Source organism: Mobula birostris, chromosome 4 (assembly GCF_030028105.1).
Source record: "Mobula birostris isolate sMobBir1 chromosome 4, sMobBir1.hap1, whole genome shotgun sequence".
In the NCBI taxonomy this organism is placed as follows: domain Eukaryota; kingdom Metazoa; phylum Chordata; class Chondrichthyes; order Myliobatiformes; family Myliobatidae; genus Mobula; species Mobula birostris.
Window position 1 is genome coordinate 59,364,540 of NC_092373.1, and position 22,011 is coordinate 59,386,550.

Sequence of the window (22,011 nt, forward strand, 5' to 3'; positions counted from 1 at the left end):
TCAGAAGGAGTAGCGGACTGCATGACCCAATTTACATCGGTGGTGTGCAAGTGGAACAGGTCAAAAGCTTTAAGTTCCTCGGGGTCAATATCACAAATGACCTGACTTGGACCAACCAAGCAGAGTCCACTGCCAAGAAGGCCCACGAGCGCCGTTACTTCCTGAGAGAACTAAAGAAATTTGGCCTGTCCCCTAAAACCCTCACTAATTTTTATAGATGCACCATAGAAAGCATTCTTCTAGGGTGCACCACAACCTGGTATGGAAGTTGTCCTGTCCAAGACTGAAAGAAGCTGCAGAAGATCGTGAACATGGCGCAGCACATCACACAAACCAATCTTCTGTCCTTGGACTCACTTTACACCGCACGCTGTCGGAGCAGTGCTGCCAGGATAATCAAGGACATGACCCACCCAGCCAACACACTTTTCATCCCTCTTCCCTCCGGGAGAAGACTCAGGAGCTTGAAGACTCATACGACCAGATTTGGGAACAGCTTCTTTCCAACTGTGATAAGACTGCCGAACGGATCCTGACCCGGATCTGGGCAATACCCTCCAAATATCCAGACTTGCCTCTCGTTTTTTTTGCACTACCTTACTTCTCATTTATTATTTTCTATTTATGATTTATAATTTAAATTTTTAATATTTACTATCGATTTGTACTCCAGGGAGCGGGAAGCACAGAATCAAATATCATTCTGATGATAGTACGTTCTAGTATCAATTATTTGGCTACAATAAAGTATAAGGTATAAATACAGTCAGCATGGTGTAAATGAGGTGCTCGAGGAATATAAAGAATGTAAAAAGAATCTTAAGAAAGAAATTAGAAAAGCTAAAAGAAGATAAGAGGCTGCTTTGGCAAGTAAGGTGAAAATAAATCCAAAGGGTTTCTACAGTTATATTAATAGCAAAAGCATAGTGAGGGATAAAATTGGTCCCTTAGAGAATCAGAGTGGACAGCTATGTGTGGAGCCAAAAGAGATGGTGGGGATTTTGAACAATTTCTTTTCTTCGGTATTCACTAAGGAGAAGGATATTGAACTGTGTAAGGTAAGGGAAACAGGTAGGGAGGTTATGGAAACTATGATGATTAAAGAAGAGGAAGTACTGGCACTTTTAAGGAACATAAAAGTGGATATGTCTCTGGGTTCTGACAGGATATTCCCTCGGACCTTGAGGGAAGTTAGTGTAGAAATAGCAGGGGCTCTGACAGAAATATTTCAAATGTCATTAGAAGCGGGGATGGTGCCGGAGGATTGGCGTATTACTCATGTGGTTCCATTGTTTAAAAAGTGTTCTAAGAGTGAACCTAGCAATTATCAGCATGTGAGTTTGACGTCAGTGGTGGGTAAGTTGATGGAAAGTATTCTTAGAGATGGTATATTTAATTGTCTGGATAGCCAGGGACTGATTACGAACAGTCAACAGAGATCTGTGCGTGGAAGTTCATGTTTGATTAATCTTATTGAATTTTTTGAAGAAGTTACTAGGAAAGTTGATGAGGGTAAAGCAGTGGATGTTGTCTATATGGACTTCAGTAAGGCCTTTGATATGGTTCCACACGGAAGGTTAATTAGGAATGTGCAATCATTAGAAGAGTGGGCTGAAAGATGGCAGATGGAATTTAATGCTGATAAATGTGAGGTGCTACTTTTTGATAGGACTAATCAAAATAGGACATACATGGTAAATGGTAGGGCATTGAAGAATGCAGTAGAACAGAGGGATCTAGGAATAATGGTGCATAATTCCCTGAAGGTGGAATCTCATGTGGATAGGGTGGTGAAGAAAACTTTTGGTATGCTGGCCTCTATAAATCAGAGCATTGAGTATAGGAGTTGGGATGTAATATTAAAATTGTACAAGGCATTGGTAAGGCCAAATTTGGAGTATTGTGTACAGTTCTGGTCACTGAATTATAGGAAGGATGTCAACAAAATAGAGAGAGTACAGAGAAGATTTACTAGAATGTTACCTGGGTTTCAGCACCTAAGTTACAGAGAAAGGTTGAACAAGTTGGGTCTTTACAGAGAAGACATATGCTTCTCTGTATTTATCTTAAAACTAGCATTTCCCTATACAAATTTATGTCACATGTATTGGCTCTTCCCTAATAAGAGGTTTAGTATCACACTCTCTAGTTGAGTCTTCTTTGTATTGATTAAGGAAACTTTTCTGAACACATTTGATAAACTCTGTCCAATCCAACCTCTGACAGTATGGGAGTCCCAGTAAATATGTAGAAAGTTAAAATCATCCATTATCACAACCCTATGTGTCTTGCAACAGTCTGTGATCTCTCTACAGATTTGCTCCTCTAAATCCCGCTGACTATTGGGTAATCTATAATATTATCCCACTAATGTGGTCATACATTTCTTATTCCTCAGTTCCACCCATATAGCCTCAGTGGACGAACAGTGTAGTCTGTCCTACCTGAGCACTGCCATGATGCTTTCCCTGATTAGTTATGCTACCCCTTCCCCTTTAATCCTTCTTGCTCTGTATCATCTCTAAAATAATGGAAGCCAGGAATATTGAGCTGCTAGTCCTGCCCCTCCTGCAACTAAGTCTCACTTATGGTTACAATGTCATAAGCTCACCTGCCTTTTCTACAATACTCCATGTATTGAAAGATACGCAAATGAGAACATTAGTCCCACCTTGCTCAACCTTCTGATTCCTGACTTTGTGTGTAGGTTAACAACATCTTTCCTCACAACCGTTCCAGTATCTGCTCTGCTGCTCTGCTTCCCATACCCCTGCAACGCTAGTTTAAACCCCTTAAACTAGCAAACCTTCCAACAAGGAAATTAGTCCTCTTCCAGTTCAGCTCCAAACCATCCCGTCTATACAGATCTGACCTCCCCTGGAAGAGAGCCCAGTCATTCAGAAATCTGAAGCCTTACCTCCTACATCAACTCTATCACAATGTACTAAACTGTATTATCTTCCTATTTCTGGCCTCACTAATGTATGCCAGGGGTAACAATTCCGAGATCACTACCTTGCAGGTTCTGCCCTTTAATTTATCACCTAACTCCTGAACTCATTTTGCAGGGCCTTGTTACTCTTCCAACCATGTCATTGGTGCTAATGTGGACCATGACCTCTGGCTACTCATACCCTGACTTCCAGTAAGGATGCTGTGGACTGTATTCAAGATATCCCTGACCCTTGTACCAGTGCGGCAACATAACATCAGGGAATCTCATTCTCGTCCACAGAACCTCCTGTCTGCTTCCCTCACAATTGAATCTCCTGTCTCCACAGCTCACCTCTTCTGCTCCCTTCCCTTCTGAGCCACAGAGCCGAACTCACTGCCAAAGAGCTGACCGCTGTGCCTTTCCTCTGCTAGGTAATCCCTTACCCCTCCACCCCAACAGTATCCAAAGCAAGTATATCTATAATTGAGGTGCATGGCCACAGGGGCACCCTGCACCGGCTGCCTATCCCCTCCCCACCCCCCCCCACCCGATGGTCACCCAGTTACCTGAGTCCTGCACTTTCCCTGTATTGCCTGTTGAATGATTCAGAGTTCATCCAGCTCCAGCTCCAATTCCTTACCACAGTCTGCAAGAAGCTGCAACTGGATGCTTTTCTTACAGATGTAGTGATCAGGGACATTGAACATCTCCCTGCCTTCCCACATCCTGCAAGAGGAGCGTTCCACTGTCCTACCTGGCAGCTCCCTGCTCTAAATGTGCAATTTGAAAACAAAGAAAATTAAATGAAAAATCTACATATAGCCTTCACCTCTCTTCACTGAACCCTCTCTAATCCAAAGCTTTAAAACCCCACACTAACACTATTCCACTCACACATTTCCTGCTTCCACAATGGCCTCTCCGCCCTAATCTCTTTATTGCCCTTTGCCAAGTGCCTAATTATGCATGATCCAGCATCTCCTAGTGATATGAGTCATGCAGAATGTTGTGACTGCCGCCCTCACTTCTTTTGAAACCTCTCTCTCACTGCACACAATACGATGTCTCCGAGCAAAGTGTGTCACGCGTTCTCATTTCTAATGTTGATCATCTTGATTACGCGTGTGGGAGAACCTGTTATACAAGTGTAAAATTTCTTCTAATAATACTGCTGTTACAGCTAGCAGATGATACAATTACAAAGCTTGCTATCAACCTATTGTTTTGCTTATCTCTCTATATATCTATCTATGTTGGTTTTTGCCCAAGGTAAATTTTTATACAAGTTTTAATTATCTGTCTTTCAAGTGACTTATGAACAGGCAAGAATCACACAGGCAAAGCATAACAGAGGGAATTTCCATTAAAAATAACTAAATCCTGTGAATCTAACTTCATGAGTTTAGTAAATTGATACTATAGAACTGATTTTATGATATGTTTTAATGCTCTTTGAAAACAGGGATGATTACCTACTGCAATGATTTTTAATACAAGTGCTAATTTATAAATTACACCAAAAATGAACACTTTCAACAAAGAGAATGCCTTCTGGAATTTTTGTTAAGTGGTTAGAACACAAATGCTCATAAAATTACAAGCTGTTGAATATTTTTCGGTACAAAATTTTAGAAAGGAACAGGCTTGGTTCATTATTTTTCTGTTTCACATTCTTTTGTTGCCTTTTATTTTAAATATATGTATAATTTTTATTTCAAAGCACTTGAGTCAAGACACATGGGACTACACCACAAAACCTTATGCATGGAGAGTCAGCAGCATCTGGCAGATGGAACTTCAGTAAGACACTACGATGTGCATAGTCTCTATGGATGGTCACAAACGAGGCCCACATTGGAGTAAGTTGAAGAAGTTTATCCTGTAATAATTCAGACTTTGAAACTTGTTATGAAAACATTCTTGGTGGTGTAGGTAGTATTAAAGAATGGAATGAATAGAGGGAAAAGTTGCTGGGTTTGATTTAATTAATATCAAATTATGTGTTTAATTTGGCAAGGCTGTACATTTATATACATAGGAAACTACATGTTGGGAGAATTTTTGTACCCAATTTTTTTTGATGGTTCTATTGCAAATAAACTCATCAGAGAGATGGTAGATGATAGATTAGCATTTATAGAAGTAAATAGGGCTTCTACTCTTGAAATGCATTACATTGGTGTAGTGGCAAAATATCAAGAAAATTAGTCTAATTGCTCATGTATTTTCAGACTTAATGACAGTAGTTACAGTGAACTGAAGACAGAAAACAATGTGGTTTTATGAAATAGTGTGTAACTCTATAGCAGAGAGGTGTTGGCTGCGTGATATACAGTACCTGAGTATGATAATACACCAATACTCATTTAAACTGTTTGTTTCTAGATGACAAGTAAAGAGGTTTGTGTTTAGTATAAAGACTTCAACTACAGAAAATAAGAAACAGGTACAAGATTAGGCCACTGGGTCCCTTGAGCCTGTCTCACCATTTCAATCAGATGATGTCTATTCTACCTCAACAATTTCCTGCTGGATAAAATATGAGAATTAAGGTTGAGAGCTACAAATGAGTATCTACCTCAAATATGAATTGCTTACATATCAGCCATCCTTGTGCAAATAATCTTATCAGTTTCTTTGAAGTAAGAAACAGGTTTGTATATCCATGGAGTTAATTTGATATTGCCTTACCAATAAGACCCATATAAGCAACTCTTCAGTACTGGATCTTGTTTATGAAGAATTTGAACTCCACTGTGAATTGAGCCAATATTAGTATTTATGGAGTTGGGAACTGATGTAGATGGTGAGAGTTTTGCCTACCTTTGGCACTATATGTATATAGTTTCCTGTTTATAATAAATTAGGGATCTACCCAAAAAGTATACTCAAGGTGGTTTGATGCAAGTGAATAGTTTAACCAGAAGTTTGTTGAAACTTTCAATATGTAGACTGAAGGAGGCTTAATTGATGCAGTACAGTTATGTAGTATCTGGTTCATTAGTGCCAGATACGTACACCATGTTCTGAGCAAAATAGGAAGTTCTAACTAGCTAGGGGTTTTCAAAAATGTATTGCTCTTGAGTGATAAATCACAATTTATTTTTCAAAGTAAAGTTTACTACTGCCATTCCAATTACAATTATTTGATGTTTCATAGATCTCTGCAAAACGTAACTGGAGAGCGAGGGATTGTGGTGACTCGTTCAACTTTCCCATCAAGTGGACAATGGTCAGGGCATTGGCTTGGAGACAACACAGCTGCCTGGGACCAGTTGCATAAATCAATCATTGGTAAAAAAAAAAGTTGAAAGAACATCTAATACAATTATACTGTTATTTTCCTTTCTTTCCCCTTTTCTGTGCTTTTTGAACAAATCCTTTCCGCAGAAGTGCATTGATAGAATTCCAGTTGTGCGTGTATCACCCTGATCCTTTGTTGCCTTTAAAATGAAGGCAGATTGCTTGAACAATGCAAATCTAGGCAGGTAGTTTATCTATGAAATGTGGGAATTTGGCAGAAGTAGGAATATTATTACAGGTAATGAAACTCTTCTTGCCTGCCACCTATACATGCATTTGGCAGCGGTCACTGCATTGGATCCATCTCAAACATGAGCTTCAACAGAGTTTTTTTCCTTTCTATCCCAATAATACAGAAGTTAGTTATAATGCATGGTCGTTGCAGAGTAGGCATCCTGTTTCCTACCATCCCAATCTCAGCAGATTCATTGTCATACTATATTATATATTAATTGAGCTATTTTGAACCATTTCTAATGTAATTATATTGGATTAGATTGCATTAAAAAACAACCTACAGAATGTAACATAACACCCAGGATAATGTTGTTGATGAATCATTTCCACAAAAGCAAGCACTAATGCTTCTATAAAAATCAATGAGCTCTTCAAGGCAGGATTGCATGGTTAATGATTCCCTTTCCTTAGCTACTGTATTCACTCTAACCTTTAAATCCTTCCAAATTCAGTCACGCCAATTCACATCAGCACTTTTCAGAAAAAAGCTTGCAAACTGTTGCATTATCTCAAACCACCATTCATCATCAAGTACATTAAGTGGGGAGATCTGTAAGTAAGTCATCAAAGAAATGTTTGATTCCCTATATTGTGGGAAGGGGGAAGAGGAAGGACAAGAGTTGCATCTTCTGTAGCTACACAAGAATGTGCTCTGAGAAACTGAGTGATTGGTAGAGATTGACCATGGAGTCATTGAGGGAATGGTCTCTTCAATTGCCAAAAGTAGAGTAGAAGGGAAGAATTAATTTGTTGCTCGATTGTATAAAATTAACATTCGTTTTCCATGATTGAAGCACATTCAGCGTTGCTGAAAGAGAGTTTAGATTTGGATGTGGAGATTTATTGTGCACAAATTTAAAAAGTTTCTGGTTGTTTTCTGGCATCAAGCTTTAATTCTGCCAAACATGTGTAATTAAATCTTTTTCTATCATAGGAATGATGGAGTTCAGTCTATTTGGAATTTCTTATGTAAGTTCACTTAAAAGCTTATTTTGCAAAATATAATATAAGCTATTTTTTGTTATATTTTGAGGAATTTGTCAATTTCATGTTCAATAGTATTTTCTTCATTTACCTTTAGACGGGAGCTGATATATGTGGCTTTTTTAAGAACACTACCTATGAACTTTGCCTACGATGGATGCAGCTTGGAGCATTCTATCCCTATTCTAGGAATCACAATGGAATAGGGCATATTGTAAGTTGTCTTTTGGTTATTATCAATACGCCTGGAAAGGGAAGCCTAATCTCCTGTTCTGTATTAAGAAAAGGGACAGAAACACCAGGGAACTGAGGAAAATGGACACAATTAGATTAGAAACATAACAAGATATAACATAATTCCCATCAGTATTTGCCAATAAGGCTTGAGAAATGAACAGGGCTTTAACAGACCCATCAACACTTATTGTGTATTTGCATTTCAAAAATTATCTTCACTAATCACTTTTGCTGTAACCTTATTCTAAAGCTCATTTATTTTGTTCCTCATATTACACTTTTCATTCCACAATTAGGTACATTGGCTGGCAATACTGATTTACCACAAAGTCTGGACAATGCTATTTGGAATGCCTTTGAATTTTAATGTTAACAACACAATGAAGAATGTTTTCCCGCTACCTCTGAGCTGATTTTCAAATTTCATACAACTAATGCATGTTACAGAACTCTGCACTTCAGATGACTTTTGACTATTATACTCCACAACAACAATTTTCCCACTCACTTTATCTATCCTTATCCTTTACAGTGCTCCTTGCATCTTATAAAGTTACCAATTCATCAGAAAGTTTAGCTGTTGCACTCTAGGTCCCTTCATGCAAATCATTTTTATAGATGATAAATTATAAAAACCTGGCCTTGATCTCCGGTACCCAACTGATTATTGATTACCAAACTGAAAATAATCTATTTATCCATAGCCTTTTTTTGTTTCAGTAGTTGGTCACTCCCTTATCCACAGCAATAAATTAATCCAACTCTGTTCACAAAGCCAGGCCAGCAATTTCATAAAGGATCCCACCCACCCTGCTTAAGGACTGTTTGTCCCAGTCCCATCAGGGAAGCATTATCCATACCAGCACCACCTAGTCTCAAAAATCCCCCAAGCCATGAGGCTGAGCAGCATCAACCCCCCCCCCCCCCATTAACTCACCCCACGGCCATTCTATATACATCACATGTTACTTTATGTAAAATCAGTCTGTGCATATAACATTTACTTGTACGTTGTGTTTTATAGGATTGCTTTTTTATATTTTGTATTTATTGAGTGTTTCTTATTTTTTATTGTGTTTCTACACTTATTGCATTTTTTATTTTTCATTACATCTTGAGTAACACTCATTTTGTTCTCCTTTACATTCGTTTACTGAAGAATGACAATAAGTTATCTTGAATCTTGAAAATCACATTTATTGAATTCCTTCATGAAATTAGAGCACACTACATTTGCTGATTTCCCTTCATTCATCCTGTTTGTAACATCCTCAATGAACATATTTTAGAAAGTCTTATAGTGAAAATATCTCAATTGCATTTACATATAAAATATAATGGTTCAAATTTTGCTGCAATTTGCAAAGGAGCAGCAATTGCCATCCATCTAACTGACAAAGATTCAAAAAACTTTATTGTCATTCTAACCGTACATCAGCTCTGCAGGGCAGAATGAGACAGCGTTTCTCAGGAGCAGTGCAATCAAAACATAACAAACGCCAGACTAAGTAATAAACATAACAATAAATAGTAAAACACAACAGCCACATGTCAGTTAAAATCAAGTTATAAGTGTCCATGCAGGTTAAAAGTGCCCAAAGCAGAGTCAGGTGGAGCAGCTATTTAGCAGTCTGACTGCCTGTGGGAGGAAGCTGTTTAGTAGCCTTGTGGTTTTAGTTTTGATGCTCCTGTAACATTTGCCTAATGGCAGAAGAACAAACAGTTCATGGAGAGGGTGTGAGGGGTCTTTAATGATGTACCATGTCTTCTGGAGGCATCGATTCTGAAAGAAGTCTTGGACAGAAGGTAGGGAGACCCCAATAACCTTCTCTGCTCCCCTAACCATCCTCTGCAAGGCTTTTTTGTCAACAGCACTGCAGCTGGAGTACCAGGTTGTGATGCTAAAGGTCAGCACACTCTCAACCACGCCTCTGTAGGATGTAGTTAAGATGTTAGTGGGGAGTGATGCTTGTTTAAGCTTCCTCAGAAAGTGCAATCTCTGCTGGGCCCGTTTCACAATCCCAGTGGTGCTCCTGGACCAGGTGAGATTGTCGGAGATTTGCACCCCAAGGAACTTGATGTTTTCCACTCTCTCCACTGTGGAGCTGCTGATGCTGAGGGGTGTGTGCTCAGGCTGAGACCGTCCGAAATCGACGATCATCTCCTTGGTTTTGGTGACATTAAGCATCAAGTTGTTATCACTGCATCAGCTCTCTAGGTGTTTGACCTCCTCCCTGTTCATTGTTTCATCATTTTTGCTGATGAGCCCCACCACTGTGATATCATCAGCAAATTTAATGATCAGGTTCGTCTTGAATCTGGCTGCACAGTCATGTGTTAGCAGTGTAAACAGCAATGGGCTAAGCACACGGCCTTGTGGGAATCCAGTGTTCAGCGTGATGGAGTCAGAGATGTTCCTGCCAACATAGACTGACTGTGGTCTCTCTGTCAAGAAATCCAGAATCCAGTGACACATGGCAGTGTTAAGGCCAAGCAGCGACAGTTTCTCCACTAGTCTCTGCGGGATGATGGTATTGAACACTGAACTGAAATCAATGTACAGGATTCTGGCATAAGTGTCTTTGTTGTCCAAGTGAGAGAGAACTGTGTGCAGTGTGGTGGATATTGCCTCCTCCGTAGGGTGATTTGGACGATAAGCAAACTGTAGAGGATCCAGCGATAAGGGGAGGCTGGCTGTGATATGAGGCTTGACAAGCCGTTCAAAACATCTCATCACTGTGGGGGTCAGGGCAACGGGACGGTAATTATTCAGACAGGCTATAACTGATTTCTTTGCTACAGGGATGATTGTGAAGGTTTTGAAGCATCTGGGGACAATGGCTTGACTAAGGGAGATGTTGAAAATGTCTGTCAGGACATCTGCTAATACATCAACACATTCCTTGAGCGCACGTCCAGGGATGTTGTCAGGACCTCCTGCTTTTCGTGGGTTGACCCTGGCAAGGGTCCTTCGTGTTTGGTCTGGATCAATGATTGGAGCCGGCTGGCCAGATGGTAAAAAGGGACTGGCTCTCCCCCTTGCTGTAGTGTTTGATGCTTCGAAGCGTGCAAAGAAATTGTTAAGCCTGTATGGAAGAGAGGCGTCGCTGTCATCAGTTTTCTGCCTGATCTTGTAGTCTGTCAGAGCTTTAATTCCCTGCCACATCCGTCTGGTGTCACCTGTGTCACAGAAGCATCCATGTATTTTGCCCACGTAGGCCTTTTTCGCTTTCTTGATCCCTAGTGAAAGCACAGACCTGGCTGAGCGAAGCACACTTCTGTCCCCTGATCTGTAGGCTGTGTCACAGGCCTTCAGTAGTGAACGTACCTCTGTTGTCATCCATGGCTTTTTATAACCACGTGCGGTGAAGGTTTTCATCACAGTGACATCCTCCATACGTTTGGCTATGTAGCTGATTACTCCCTCCGCATACTCCTCAATGTCTGTATGGTCATCGTAGGAGGCTGCTGTTTTGAATATGTCCCAGTCTGTGTGCAAAAAACAGTCATGTAGTGCTGAGGCTGCTCCTTTTGGCCAGACCCTTATTTCTCTTTTCTCTGCTGTCACACGTCTAAGCAGTGGTTTATATGCTGGTGTTAGCATGACAGATATGTGGTCAGAGTGGCCAAGGTGGGGGCGGGGGGGGGGCTGCTTTGTATGCCTGTGGTGTGTCGGTATAAACCAAGTCCAGTGTGTTGTCTTCCCCTGGTTTTGAAATCCACATATTGCAGTCATATTGAAATCCACAACTTGTTGCAGTCATTTCAGTTGCTTATCAGCAGTGTTTCCTTTACTGGTTTATTTAGTCAGATAGCACAGACGCAGGCTTTGATCTGTATGTTAGTGCCTACCATTGAACAATTGTCCTATTCCCTTTTTCCAGCTCTTGCTCCCTAGCATTCTCAGCTTTGTCAATTGAATTGTTGTCAGTCTTTGCCGACACCATTCTCTCAGGCAGTATGTTGCAGAGTTGCACCACTATATGGGTGAAAATATTCCCCAGGTTCCCATTAAATATCCTAACCCTTAATTAAACCAGTACTCTCTGTTTTTATAAAACTGTACTGAGAGAAACGCTTCTTACCATCTACCTTATCTATGCCCCTGAATTTTGTATATTCCAGTCAAGTTACCTCAGGCTCTCCTGCTCCAAAGAAAACAAACCCAGCCTGTACAGTCTCTCCCCATAACTGAAATGCTTCATCCTGTGCAACACCCTGACAAATCCGCTGGCACAATCTTCAGTGCTGTCACATTCTTCCAATGAGATGGCAAAAAGAATTTCACACAGTATTCCAATTGTGACTTATTACTATTTAAGAAAATCTTAACCATAACCTCCATTCTTTTATACTCTACATCCTGGCTAATGAAGACAAGTATTGTGTATGTTTTCTTCTACCTGTGCACACTCAGGGATCCTTGGACTTGTATCTTCAATACCCCCCCCAAGGCTCTGACATTCATCATGTATTTTTGCACCTTTATTAGTCCTCCCAAAATATAACACCACACTTTTATCAGGGTTAAGTTTCAACTGCATTGCTCACTGCATCTATCAATATTATTCTGCAGCCTAAGAATAACCTACCTGCTGCCTATAATAGCACCAATTTTCATGTCATCTGTGAACTTAGAATCATACTTCAAGCATTCCAAATCTTAAATGCATATTATAATCAGCAAAGATCCCAGCATCAATATCTATGGTATACAAATGCTCAAAAGGTTCCATTCACAAAAAGAGGAATAAAAGAAAACAATAATCACCTTCTGCTTTCATTACCAAGCTAATTTGGGATCTAACTTGTGTTGGGATACCGTAGACTCGAACCTTTTGGACCAATCTCCCATGTAGGACCCTGTTGAAAGCCAGACTGGAGTATATACAATATAAACCCCATCAACCACTCTGCCCTCACCAATATGTTTTGTTACACATTCAAAAATTCATTCATATCAATCAGGCAGGGTCTCCCCCTAACAAAGCCATGTTGACTGCATTTTCTACGTTGCCAAGTATAAATTTTTTGTGTTTCTCAGAATGTTTTCAATAACTTCTCCTCCACTGACCCACAGGCCTATAATAATCTGATTAATCCCTGATTCCTTCCAAAGCAGACCCAGCTGCGTGGAGCTGCTCCCATTCTACTCAGACTCCAAAATGCTTCTCTCAAACTCTTCAATTGCATTACCACTACACCCTTGCTTTCTTTTATCAGCTGTTCTATACCTGTTGACCTGGAGGCTTGTAGTAGCTCTGGCAAAGTTTCTGATCTCTCCACCTCCCCTCCTTGGATTTCTTCCCGGATTACTACAGTAATCAACTCTATAGTTAATATTATAATGCCACTTCTTTCTATTATGTCTCCTCCTGTCTCTCCCAAATCCTCTCGTATCTGAAGCTCTGGAATTTTGAGTCGCCACTCCAACTGCTGTTTTAACTCTGTGATAGCAAAATTATTCTCATGTGCTAATCATTACTCTTCTGCCTTATGAGTTACACTCCTGAAATAAATGGAATTTTGTTTTGTATACACCTATGCATAGTCTGCCTACTGAACTGTTTACTTGCTGTTTTTGACCATACATCCCAAATTAGTTTACAAAATTCCCTACAGCACTATTGAATTAGTATTAACAGCAAATTATATTTAAAAGATATATGAGAAACAAAGTGATTGGCAACTGCAGATGTAATTCAACAAAGGCAGAACAAGAAACACATTTTTCAGAATCTAACAGCAATTTTCTTCTGAAATAGATTTGTTGATTAATGTTTTGAAACCTATTGAAATTGCTCAGCAATAATTACTGCTTTATGCCTTTTAAAAGTTATCTGTTCTTGCATCTATCAATCACAACTTTTACAGGCAAATTCAATGTTCTACTAGTGGGCAAGAACTCCAATTTAACAATTTGGGTTCAGTTCAGTGCTGAGTCTATTGGCAAGAATGACTATAGCACATCCTACAGAAGAACTATAGTAGTCTAGCACAGGGGTCCCCAACCTTTTTTGCACCGTGGACTGGTTTAATATTGACAATATTCTTATGGACCGGCTGACCGCTGGCGGGGGGGAATGGTATCCAGGTAGGGTTAAATTCACCTCAACATGTCTTTTACAGTTAGGGTTGCCAACTTTCTCACTCCCAAATAAGGGACAAAAGTAGCAGTCAAATCTCGGGGCACTTATGTTTACCCCAGGAAAGACGACCATGACCATGAAGCCTTGCATGGGCATCTGTGTGCACATGCGTCACGTGCGCATGTGATGTGCGTGTGTGCATATGTGCCGATTTTTCCCCCACAAATTGGTTTTGCCTTCATCTTCCCGACTACACTGTACATATATTATTTCTACTTTATATAGGCTGTGTATTTTTCATATCATTCCTGCTTTTATTATATCTTAGTGTTATTTATTTTCAGTTTTATGTGTTATTTGGTATGATTTGTTAGGTTATTTTTTGGGTCTGGGAATGCTCAAAAATTTTTCCCATATAAAATTAATGATAATTACTTCTCGCTTCACGCCACTTCGACACAAAAGGTTTCATAGGAACGCTGTACCTTAGCGGGGGAATTACGGGACAAACCAGTTTAGCCCAGTATAACCATATAACTGTATACGGGATGTCCCGGCAAATATGGGACAGTTGGCAACCCTATGTTCAAGTTCAACAGTGCGTGACAGGGAATGAGGAAAGGTGCAGCTGTCTCATGTCGTTTTCTCATGGCCCGTTAGCAAATGCTTTGCAGCCCAGTACCAATCCACGGCCCGGTGGTTGAGGACCGCTGGTCTAGCGCTAAAATCAATGCTATTACAGCTCAGAGGGGTTCCAGAGTTTGGGGTTCATTTCTGACACTGTCCTGTAAGGAGTCTCTGCACATCATCCCTGTGAAATGTGTGGCTTTTCTCTGGGCCCTCCGCTGTTCTCTCACAGTCCAAAGATGTACCGGGTGGGTTAATTGGTCATTGTAAATTGTCCCATGATTAGGTTAGGGTTAATCAGGTTTGTCAAGGTACGGAGACACTGTGGCCAGAAGCGCCTACTGTGCACTGTATCGCTAAATAAAGGAAGAACAGGATATTTCTCTCTAAAGGTGAACTTTCAAATTTTAAACATCTATTCTGTACAATGTAATTTTCTCTTTAGTAACAATGGCGCCAGTAGGCTCTTTGTTATATCTCTAGAGAAATCTGGGCCAACACATTTGATGATGTGCAATATTCTGGTCCAATGCATTAGTCTTTATGCAGCTTGGCTATTCTTTTAGCTTAAGAATGGAACTTAGTCCAGAAATGTGCATCATTGCCTGAGTCACCAGTCTGACAGTAAGCAGGCATTCAAGGTACTGAATGCCGTTATCATCAAACAAGGAACAACCTACCCTGATGCATTTCTAATCATTATCAGCGACCTCAATTAGACTGGTTTGAAAAAACCTCTGTCCAGTTATCATCAACATATAATCTACAGCACCAGGGGACCCAACACACTCAACCATTCGTTTTCTACGTTTATGAATACCTAACGTTCGATGCTGAGACTGCAGTTTGGAAAATCTGATCAATTCGCTATCCTCCTTTTACCTGCATACAGGCAGAGGCTAAAGAGCAAGGCCCAAGAGAAAAGGACAAAAAAGAGCTGGTCGGGGGAGGCAGAAGGGCAGCTATAGGATTGCATTGAGTCAGTGGATTCAGCCAAGTTCAAGGACTCATCAGAGGATCTAAATGAACACACCACGGTTTTTACGGACTTTACAGAAACAGTCATAGACAAGTGTGCCACACAAAATCATTAAAGCTTCCACAAACAGAAACCTTGAATGCACCAAGTGTTCCACAATCGGCTGAGGGCCAACTCAGTAGCATCTAGATCTAGCAACCAAGTAAAATACTAGTGGTCCCGGTACAACCTTCGGAAAGCCATCTCATTTGCAGACCAAACTTGAATCACTGAAGTATGCTTGACAGCTCTGGCAGGGCTTGAATACTATCATCTCCTACAAGGTGAAACCAATTGACTTAGGTGATGACGTCAATTGGAATGTCTTCCATGATGGGGATGTCTCCGAGTTCACGAGCTTCATGCAGAAATGCATTGAGGACTTTGTCCCCCAGAAATCAGTCAGGGTCTATCCAAACCGGAAACCCTGGATCAGTAGCTCCATGCACGCTGCACTTACTGTGCAAGACTGAGCTTTTGCCACCGGTAACCACCAGGAACTCAAGACATGCAGCTACAAATTACACAAAGTCATCAAGGCAGCGAAACGACATACAGGGACAAGATCCAGACCCAACTCTCCACTAACAACACACATAGCTTATGGCAAGGTCTGCCCACCATCGCAGACTTCAAAGTTAAATGCAGTGGTGTTTCCAACATTGTTGCTTCTCCCCCAGATGAGCTAAATCCTTTGTACTCTCAGTTCGATGTTGCCAACACTGAGCCCTGAGGAGAGCTGCTGAAGCGACCTGCACTCTTGTCATCTCTGAGGCTGAAGTACGCAGGTGTTTCCGCCGAGTGGCCAGTCGCAAGGCTGCGGGACCATGTGGCATTCAGGGCAGGTACTCAAGAGGTGCGCAGCAACATATGAACTTCTGCCTCAGAAGTGACTTGGATCTGCTCCAATTTTCCCACCATCACAACAGGTCCACAGCAGATGCCATTTCATTGACTCTTCACTCAATCCTGGAACATTTGGACAGAGAAGATGCATACATCAGGATGCTCTTCATTGACTACAGCTTATACTAATAAATAAGCTTCAAGACTTAGGCCTCAATACATCTTTGTGCAACTGGATCCTTGACTTCCTCACTTGCAGACCCCAGTCAGTTTGGATTGGCAACAACATCTCCTCCATGAACACCATCATGACAGGTGCTTTACAAGGCTGTGTGCTTCACCCCATGTTCTACACACTTTATTCTTTTGACTGTAAGGCTAAGCACAACTCCAAAGCCATATTTATGTCTGCTGACACCACTGTTGTTGGCCAAATCAAAGGTGGTGATGAATCAGCATATAGGAGGGAGACTGAAAACCTGGCTGAGTGATGCCACAACAACAACCTCTCACTCAATGTCGGCAAGCTTAAGGAGCTGATTATTGACCTCAGGAGTCCATGAGCCTGTCCTCAGAGGTGGAGAAGGTTAGCAATGTTACATTCCTCAGTGTTATCATTTCAGAGGATCTGTCTTGGGTCCAGCACGTAAGTGCAATTACAAAGAAAGCACAGCAGCACCTCTGCTTTCTTAGAAGTTTATGAAGATTTGGCATGTCAACTAAAACTTTGACAAGCTTCGATAGATGTGTGTTGGAGAGTATATTGACTGGTTGCATTATGCTCTGGTATGCAAACGCTAATGCCTTTGAAGAGAAAAGTTTACAAAAAAGTAGTGGAAATGCCCAGTCCTTCTCTGTTAAAGCCCTGTCCACCATTAAGCACATCTACATGGAGTGCTATCGAAGGAAAGCAACATCTATCATGAAGGTCACCCGCCATTTAGGTCAAGCTCTCTTCTCTTTGCCATCAGAAAGAAGGTGCAGGAGCCTCAGGATGCACACCACTAGGTTCATGAACAGTTATTATACCTCAGCCTTCAGGTTCTTGAACCAGAGGGGATAACGTCCCTCATCCCATTACTGAACTGCTCCCACAACTTACGAAGCTCAGTTTCAAGGACTCTTCATCTCATGTTTGGGATATTTGCTTATTTATCGCCTGCCTGCCCATTTATCTATCTATCTTTTTCTTCCTTTTTGTACTTGTACGGCTTGTTGTCTTTTGCACACTAGTTGTGGTCTGTTCTGTTGGGTGCAGTCTTCATTGATTCTATTGTGTTTCTTGTATTTACTGTGAATGCCTGCAAGAAAATTAATCTCAGTGTTGTATATGGTGACATCTACGCACTTTGATACTATATTTACTTTGAACTTTGATCCTTAATGCCATATTGGTGAGAGCATCTCCATACGAATTCACAGAAATGGCAGGTCATAGCAAAATATGTATATTTTGGGGCTTTCCAACATTCTTTTTTAATTACCCAAGTCTAATTGTGCAGGTAGAAAGTTCACCTCTACTAATTATAGGCTTTAGTGGGTTTTTTTTCCAGTTGTTGGTTGAATCAATTGTATAAGCTGTTCTATGGTTATACCACTATTTTGTGCTCCCTAGAGTTGGCCAGCTGATGGCACAGTGACATCAGCGCCAGACTCTGGAGCGAAGATTCCCGAGTTCAAACCCAGTCGGGCTGCTCCCGGGCACGCTTTCCATCCATGCCGGGTTGAGTGTCGAGCTCGCAACTCGGCCTCATTAAAAAAAACTGCGCTGTGAGAAGGACGTGGGGGACCACTCACAGAATCTTTCCTCCAAGACAATCACTTGAAAAGTGGTCGTTGAGGCTCTGGCAGAGTTTGGCACGCAAAAAAAAAAGAGTGAACAAATTACGTCTTCAGGGAGAGCAGGTGGAAGATGCCGAAGGACTTGGTGCTGATTTGAAGCTCTCTACACAAATGGGCGCTCTCACTTGGGCACTACCAGTAGAACGTAGCATGACTGGCAGTAATAGTCGGGATGAAGAGGGCATAAGACCATCAGCAAGTGTCCATGTCCACTATTTTCCTTCTGTTTTACCAGCAAAGAGTGTTGAGGAGTGAGATGTCTGCACTTCAGTAACAACTTCCACTTGCAAACCTACCACCAGCTGCAACCACACTGTTAGAGAAGAAACAATGCACTGTTTGAAGATGTTTGTCTCTGACATCAAAAATGTGTGGGATCTTTTTAGTGGGACTGACTTGACTTGTTCCTGAATTGACTGCTGCAAGTAAGCAGCATTTTCATCTGCTTTCAGGGCCATTTAAAGGATTGGCTGAAGATGGAGCACAATTTTCCTTCTACACCAGTAAATTGGAGCATTGGGAATATACAGTTTTCACCACCAGCGGCAGCCATTTTAGGAGATCCAGACAGGCTTTATGTAGCATTGACTGATTCTGCATGATGTAGTCACTCAACATCCCATTTAGAGTTGATCCACATTGGAATCCTGCTAATTCCCAGGTGGAATGATTTTGGTGCGCTGTCTGCACCATAGGCAATGGACACAGAATAATATTCTGAACTAGATTTGATGTTTAATTTTTTTCCCACGTCGAAACCAGCCATGGACTGAGCTCCTCATAATGAGCCCACAAACAGAGAATTAATTCTGCATGTAAGCACCTTTTTGTGTATTGATATTACAGCTGTTGTCATTAGCTGTTTATGTACAATATCTGATGAAATGTTAATGATGAACTGTAGGAAAGTACCCACTGATTGTAATTCTACATCACCACTGAAAATAGCAGATAAATAGAATCATCTGTCAGTAATAGGTAGAGAAAAAAAGTGTAAGCAAAATATCAATGCTTTTTGGGGTTTCGTCAAAAAATTGCATGTGAATTGAAACTCAGAGTTACACTCCAAAGGTGTTACTTATATTCGTAGGTTCAATAATAGTAAGCAAAAACCAAATGACAATGAAGAAGCCAGGGGAAAGTGACAAGGAAATAAAGGTGCAAGCTACCCAGCAGTCAGCCAGCATCTGTGGAGAGAGAATCAGAGTTAATGCTAGAGTTGAATAGCCTTTCTGAGGGCCTTTTCAGCATTTTCTCCTCTTATTTCACATTTCTTGACTCTGTAGGGTTGGTTTTGTCTTCTGTGCAAGATGTTGAAAACGGTCTACGAGAGAGTGAAGGAAGGAGGTACGTAAACTAAAACGCTGGGGATAAAATAGTCTGATGAAAATGCCTAGTCCAGATGAAGGGTCTCAGCCCAACATGTCAGCTGGCCATTTCCCTCCATAGATGACTCCTAACCTGCCGAGTTCCACCAGGAACTTTTGTGTTGCTCCAGATTCCAGCAGTTGCAATGCCTGTGTCTCTCTCTGATGAAATGTTCACTCAGTTTGTCCACTACCAAATACTGATAGCATATTATCAAGACAGTTTAGAGTCACAGAATACTACAACACAGAAACAGGCCTTTTGGCTCATCCAGTCCATGCCGAACCATTTACACTGCATATTCTCATCAACCTGCACTGACCAAAGCCCTCTATACCCCTCCCATCCATGTACCTATCTAAACTTTTCTTAAATGGGGAAATCAAAATGGCATCCTCCATTCATGCTGGCAGCTCATTTCAAACTCTCACCACTCTCTGAAATACTCTCAAAAATACTAGTAAATTTGTTTGCAAAACAATTTTGCTTCATAACACTATACTGACTTGCTTGATGGTCTTATTATTTTCTAGGTGTCCTGTTGTTATCTCCTTAATAACAGACTCCAGTATTGAAATAGAATTCAGAGAGTTACACAGCATGAAAACATAGAACATAGAAAACCTACAGCACAATACAGGCCCTTCGGCCCACAAAGTTGTGCTGAACATGTCCCTACCTTAAAATTACTAGGGTTACCCATAGCACTCTATTTTCCTAAGCTCCATGTACCTATCCAAAAGTCTATTAAATCACTCTATCGTATCCACCTCCACCACCGTTGCCGGCAACCCATTTCACGCATTCACCGCTCTCTGCGTAAAAAAATGTACCCTTGACATCTTCTCTGTACCTAGTTCCAAGCACCTTAAACCTGTAGCCTCTTATGGTAGCCATTTCAGCCCTGGGAAAAAGCCTCTGACTATCCACATGATCAATGTCTCTCATCATCTTATACACCCCTATCAGGTCACCTCTCATCCTCCGTTGCTCCAAGGAGAAAAGGCGAGTTCACTCAACCTGCTTTCATAAGCATGCTCCCCAATCCAGGCTACATCCTTGTAAATCTCCTCTGCACCCTTTCTATGGCTTCCACATCCTTCCTGTAGTGAGGCAAACAGAACTGAGCACAGTACTCCAAGTGGGGTCTGACCAGGGTGCTATTTAGCTGCAACATTACCTCTCAGCTCCTAAATTCAATTCCACCATTGATGAAGGCCAATGCACCGTATTCCCTCTTAACCACAGAGTCAACCTGCGCAGCTGCTTTGAGCATCCTATGGACTCAGACCCCAAGATCCCTCTGATCCTCCACACTGCCAAGAGTCTTCCCATTAATACTATATTCTGCCATCATATTTGACCTACCAAAATGAACCACCTCACATTTATCTGGGTGGAAAACAGGCTGTCTGGCTCAATTGGTCCATGGTAACCAAAATGCCCTATTCAAGCTTGTCTCATTTGCCCTTCTAAACTTTTCTAATCCATGTACCTGACCAACGGTCTTTTACTATGGCAGTTTGTTCCATATACTCAACATGCTCTGCATGGAAGAGCTGTCTATCAGGTTCCTTTTACCTCTTTCCCTCTCACCATAAACCTATGCCCCCAAGTTGTGGTCTCCCCGACCCTGGGGAAAAGACTGTTAATGTCCACCTTATCTGTGTCTCTCATAATTTTAACACGTCTTTAAGATTGCCCCTCATTCTCCTGTGTTCCAAGAAGTAAAGCCTAGCCCGGCCAATATTTTTCTGTAACTCAGGCCATCTTGTCCTAGCAACATCCTCTTAAACTTTTTCCACTCTCTTTCCAATTTAAAGGGTCTTTCCTATTACAACGTGTCCATAACAGCAGACAGTACTGCTGGAGAAGCCTCACAAATAACTTGTATAACTGCAAAATAATGTCCCAATTCACACACTCAAGGGTCTGACTCATGAAGGCTAGCATGCTAAATGCCCTTTCCAGCACCCTGCCTACTTGTGATATTCTTCTCAACAAACTAAGTCTTTTGCTTCTTTACACTACCTAGTGCTCTATTTCACAATATAAATCCTATGCTGCTTTAACCTTCCAAAATGCATCACCTTACACTTGCCTCTATCGAAAGCCATTTGCTTGTCCTTGACCAACTTCCCTAACAGATTCCCAAACAAAAACCTTCTTCACTATCAACAATATCTTTTAATTTTGTCAAACTTGCAAACTCGCTTATCAAGCTTTGTGTATTCACATTTAAATCAAACCAGTGAAACAACTTCCAGTGACTGCCCTCTTCCTCCTACCTCCAAGCCAAATTTGAATCCGTGAAACTGGTTCTCTCTGAATTCCATGGACTGAACCTTCCAGACCAGCCTGCAAAGTCATTGCCAAAGATGTTGCTGAAGTCCAAATAGACAACATCCACTGCCCTATTGTAATGTACCGTATAAGTAACCTCTAAAAGATTCATCAAATGCAACTTCCTACGCAGAAAGCCATTCTGAATCCTCCTTTTCGGACTATATCTATCCAAACGCCAA

At 41.2% G+C, this 22,011-nt stretch overlaps 1 protein-coding gene across 8 annotated transcripts in view; it reads left to right on the forward strand.

Moving 5' to 3' along the window:
• Positions 1-22,011, forward strand: part of si (sucrase-isomaltase) — a 202,242-nt gene that overhangs the window by 136,866 nt on the left and 43,365 nt on the right. For all 8 annotated transcript variants that reach the window (XM_072255413.1, XM_072255408.1, XM_072255415.1 and 5 more), the window contains exons 38-41: positions 4,656-4,794; positions 6,096-6,229; positions 7,410-7,444; positions 7,557-7,673. In XM_072255413.1, coding sequence (XP_072111514.1) covers positions 4,656-4,794; positions 6,096-6,229; positions 7,410-7,444; positions 7,557-7,673 — 425 coding nt within the window. The remainder of the gene's footprint in view (positions 1-4,655; positions 4,795-6,095; positions 6,230-7,409; positions 7,445-7,556; positions 7,674-22,011) is intronic.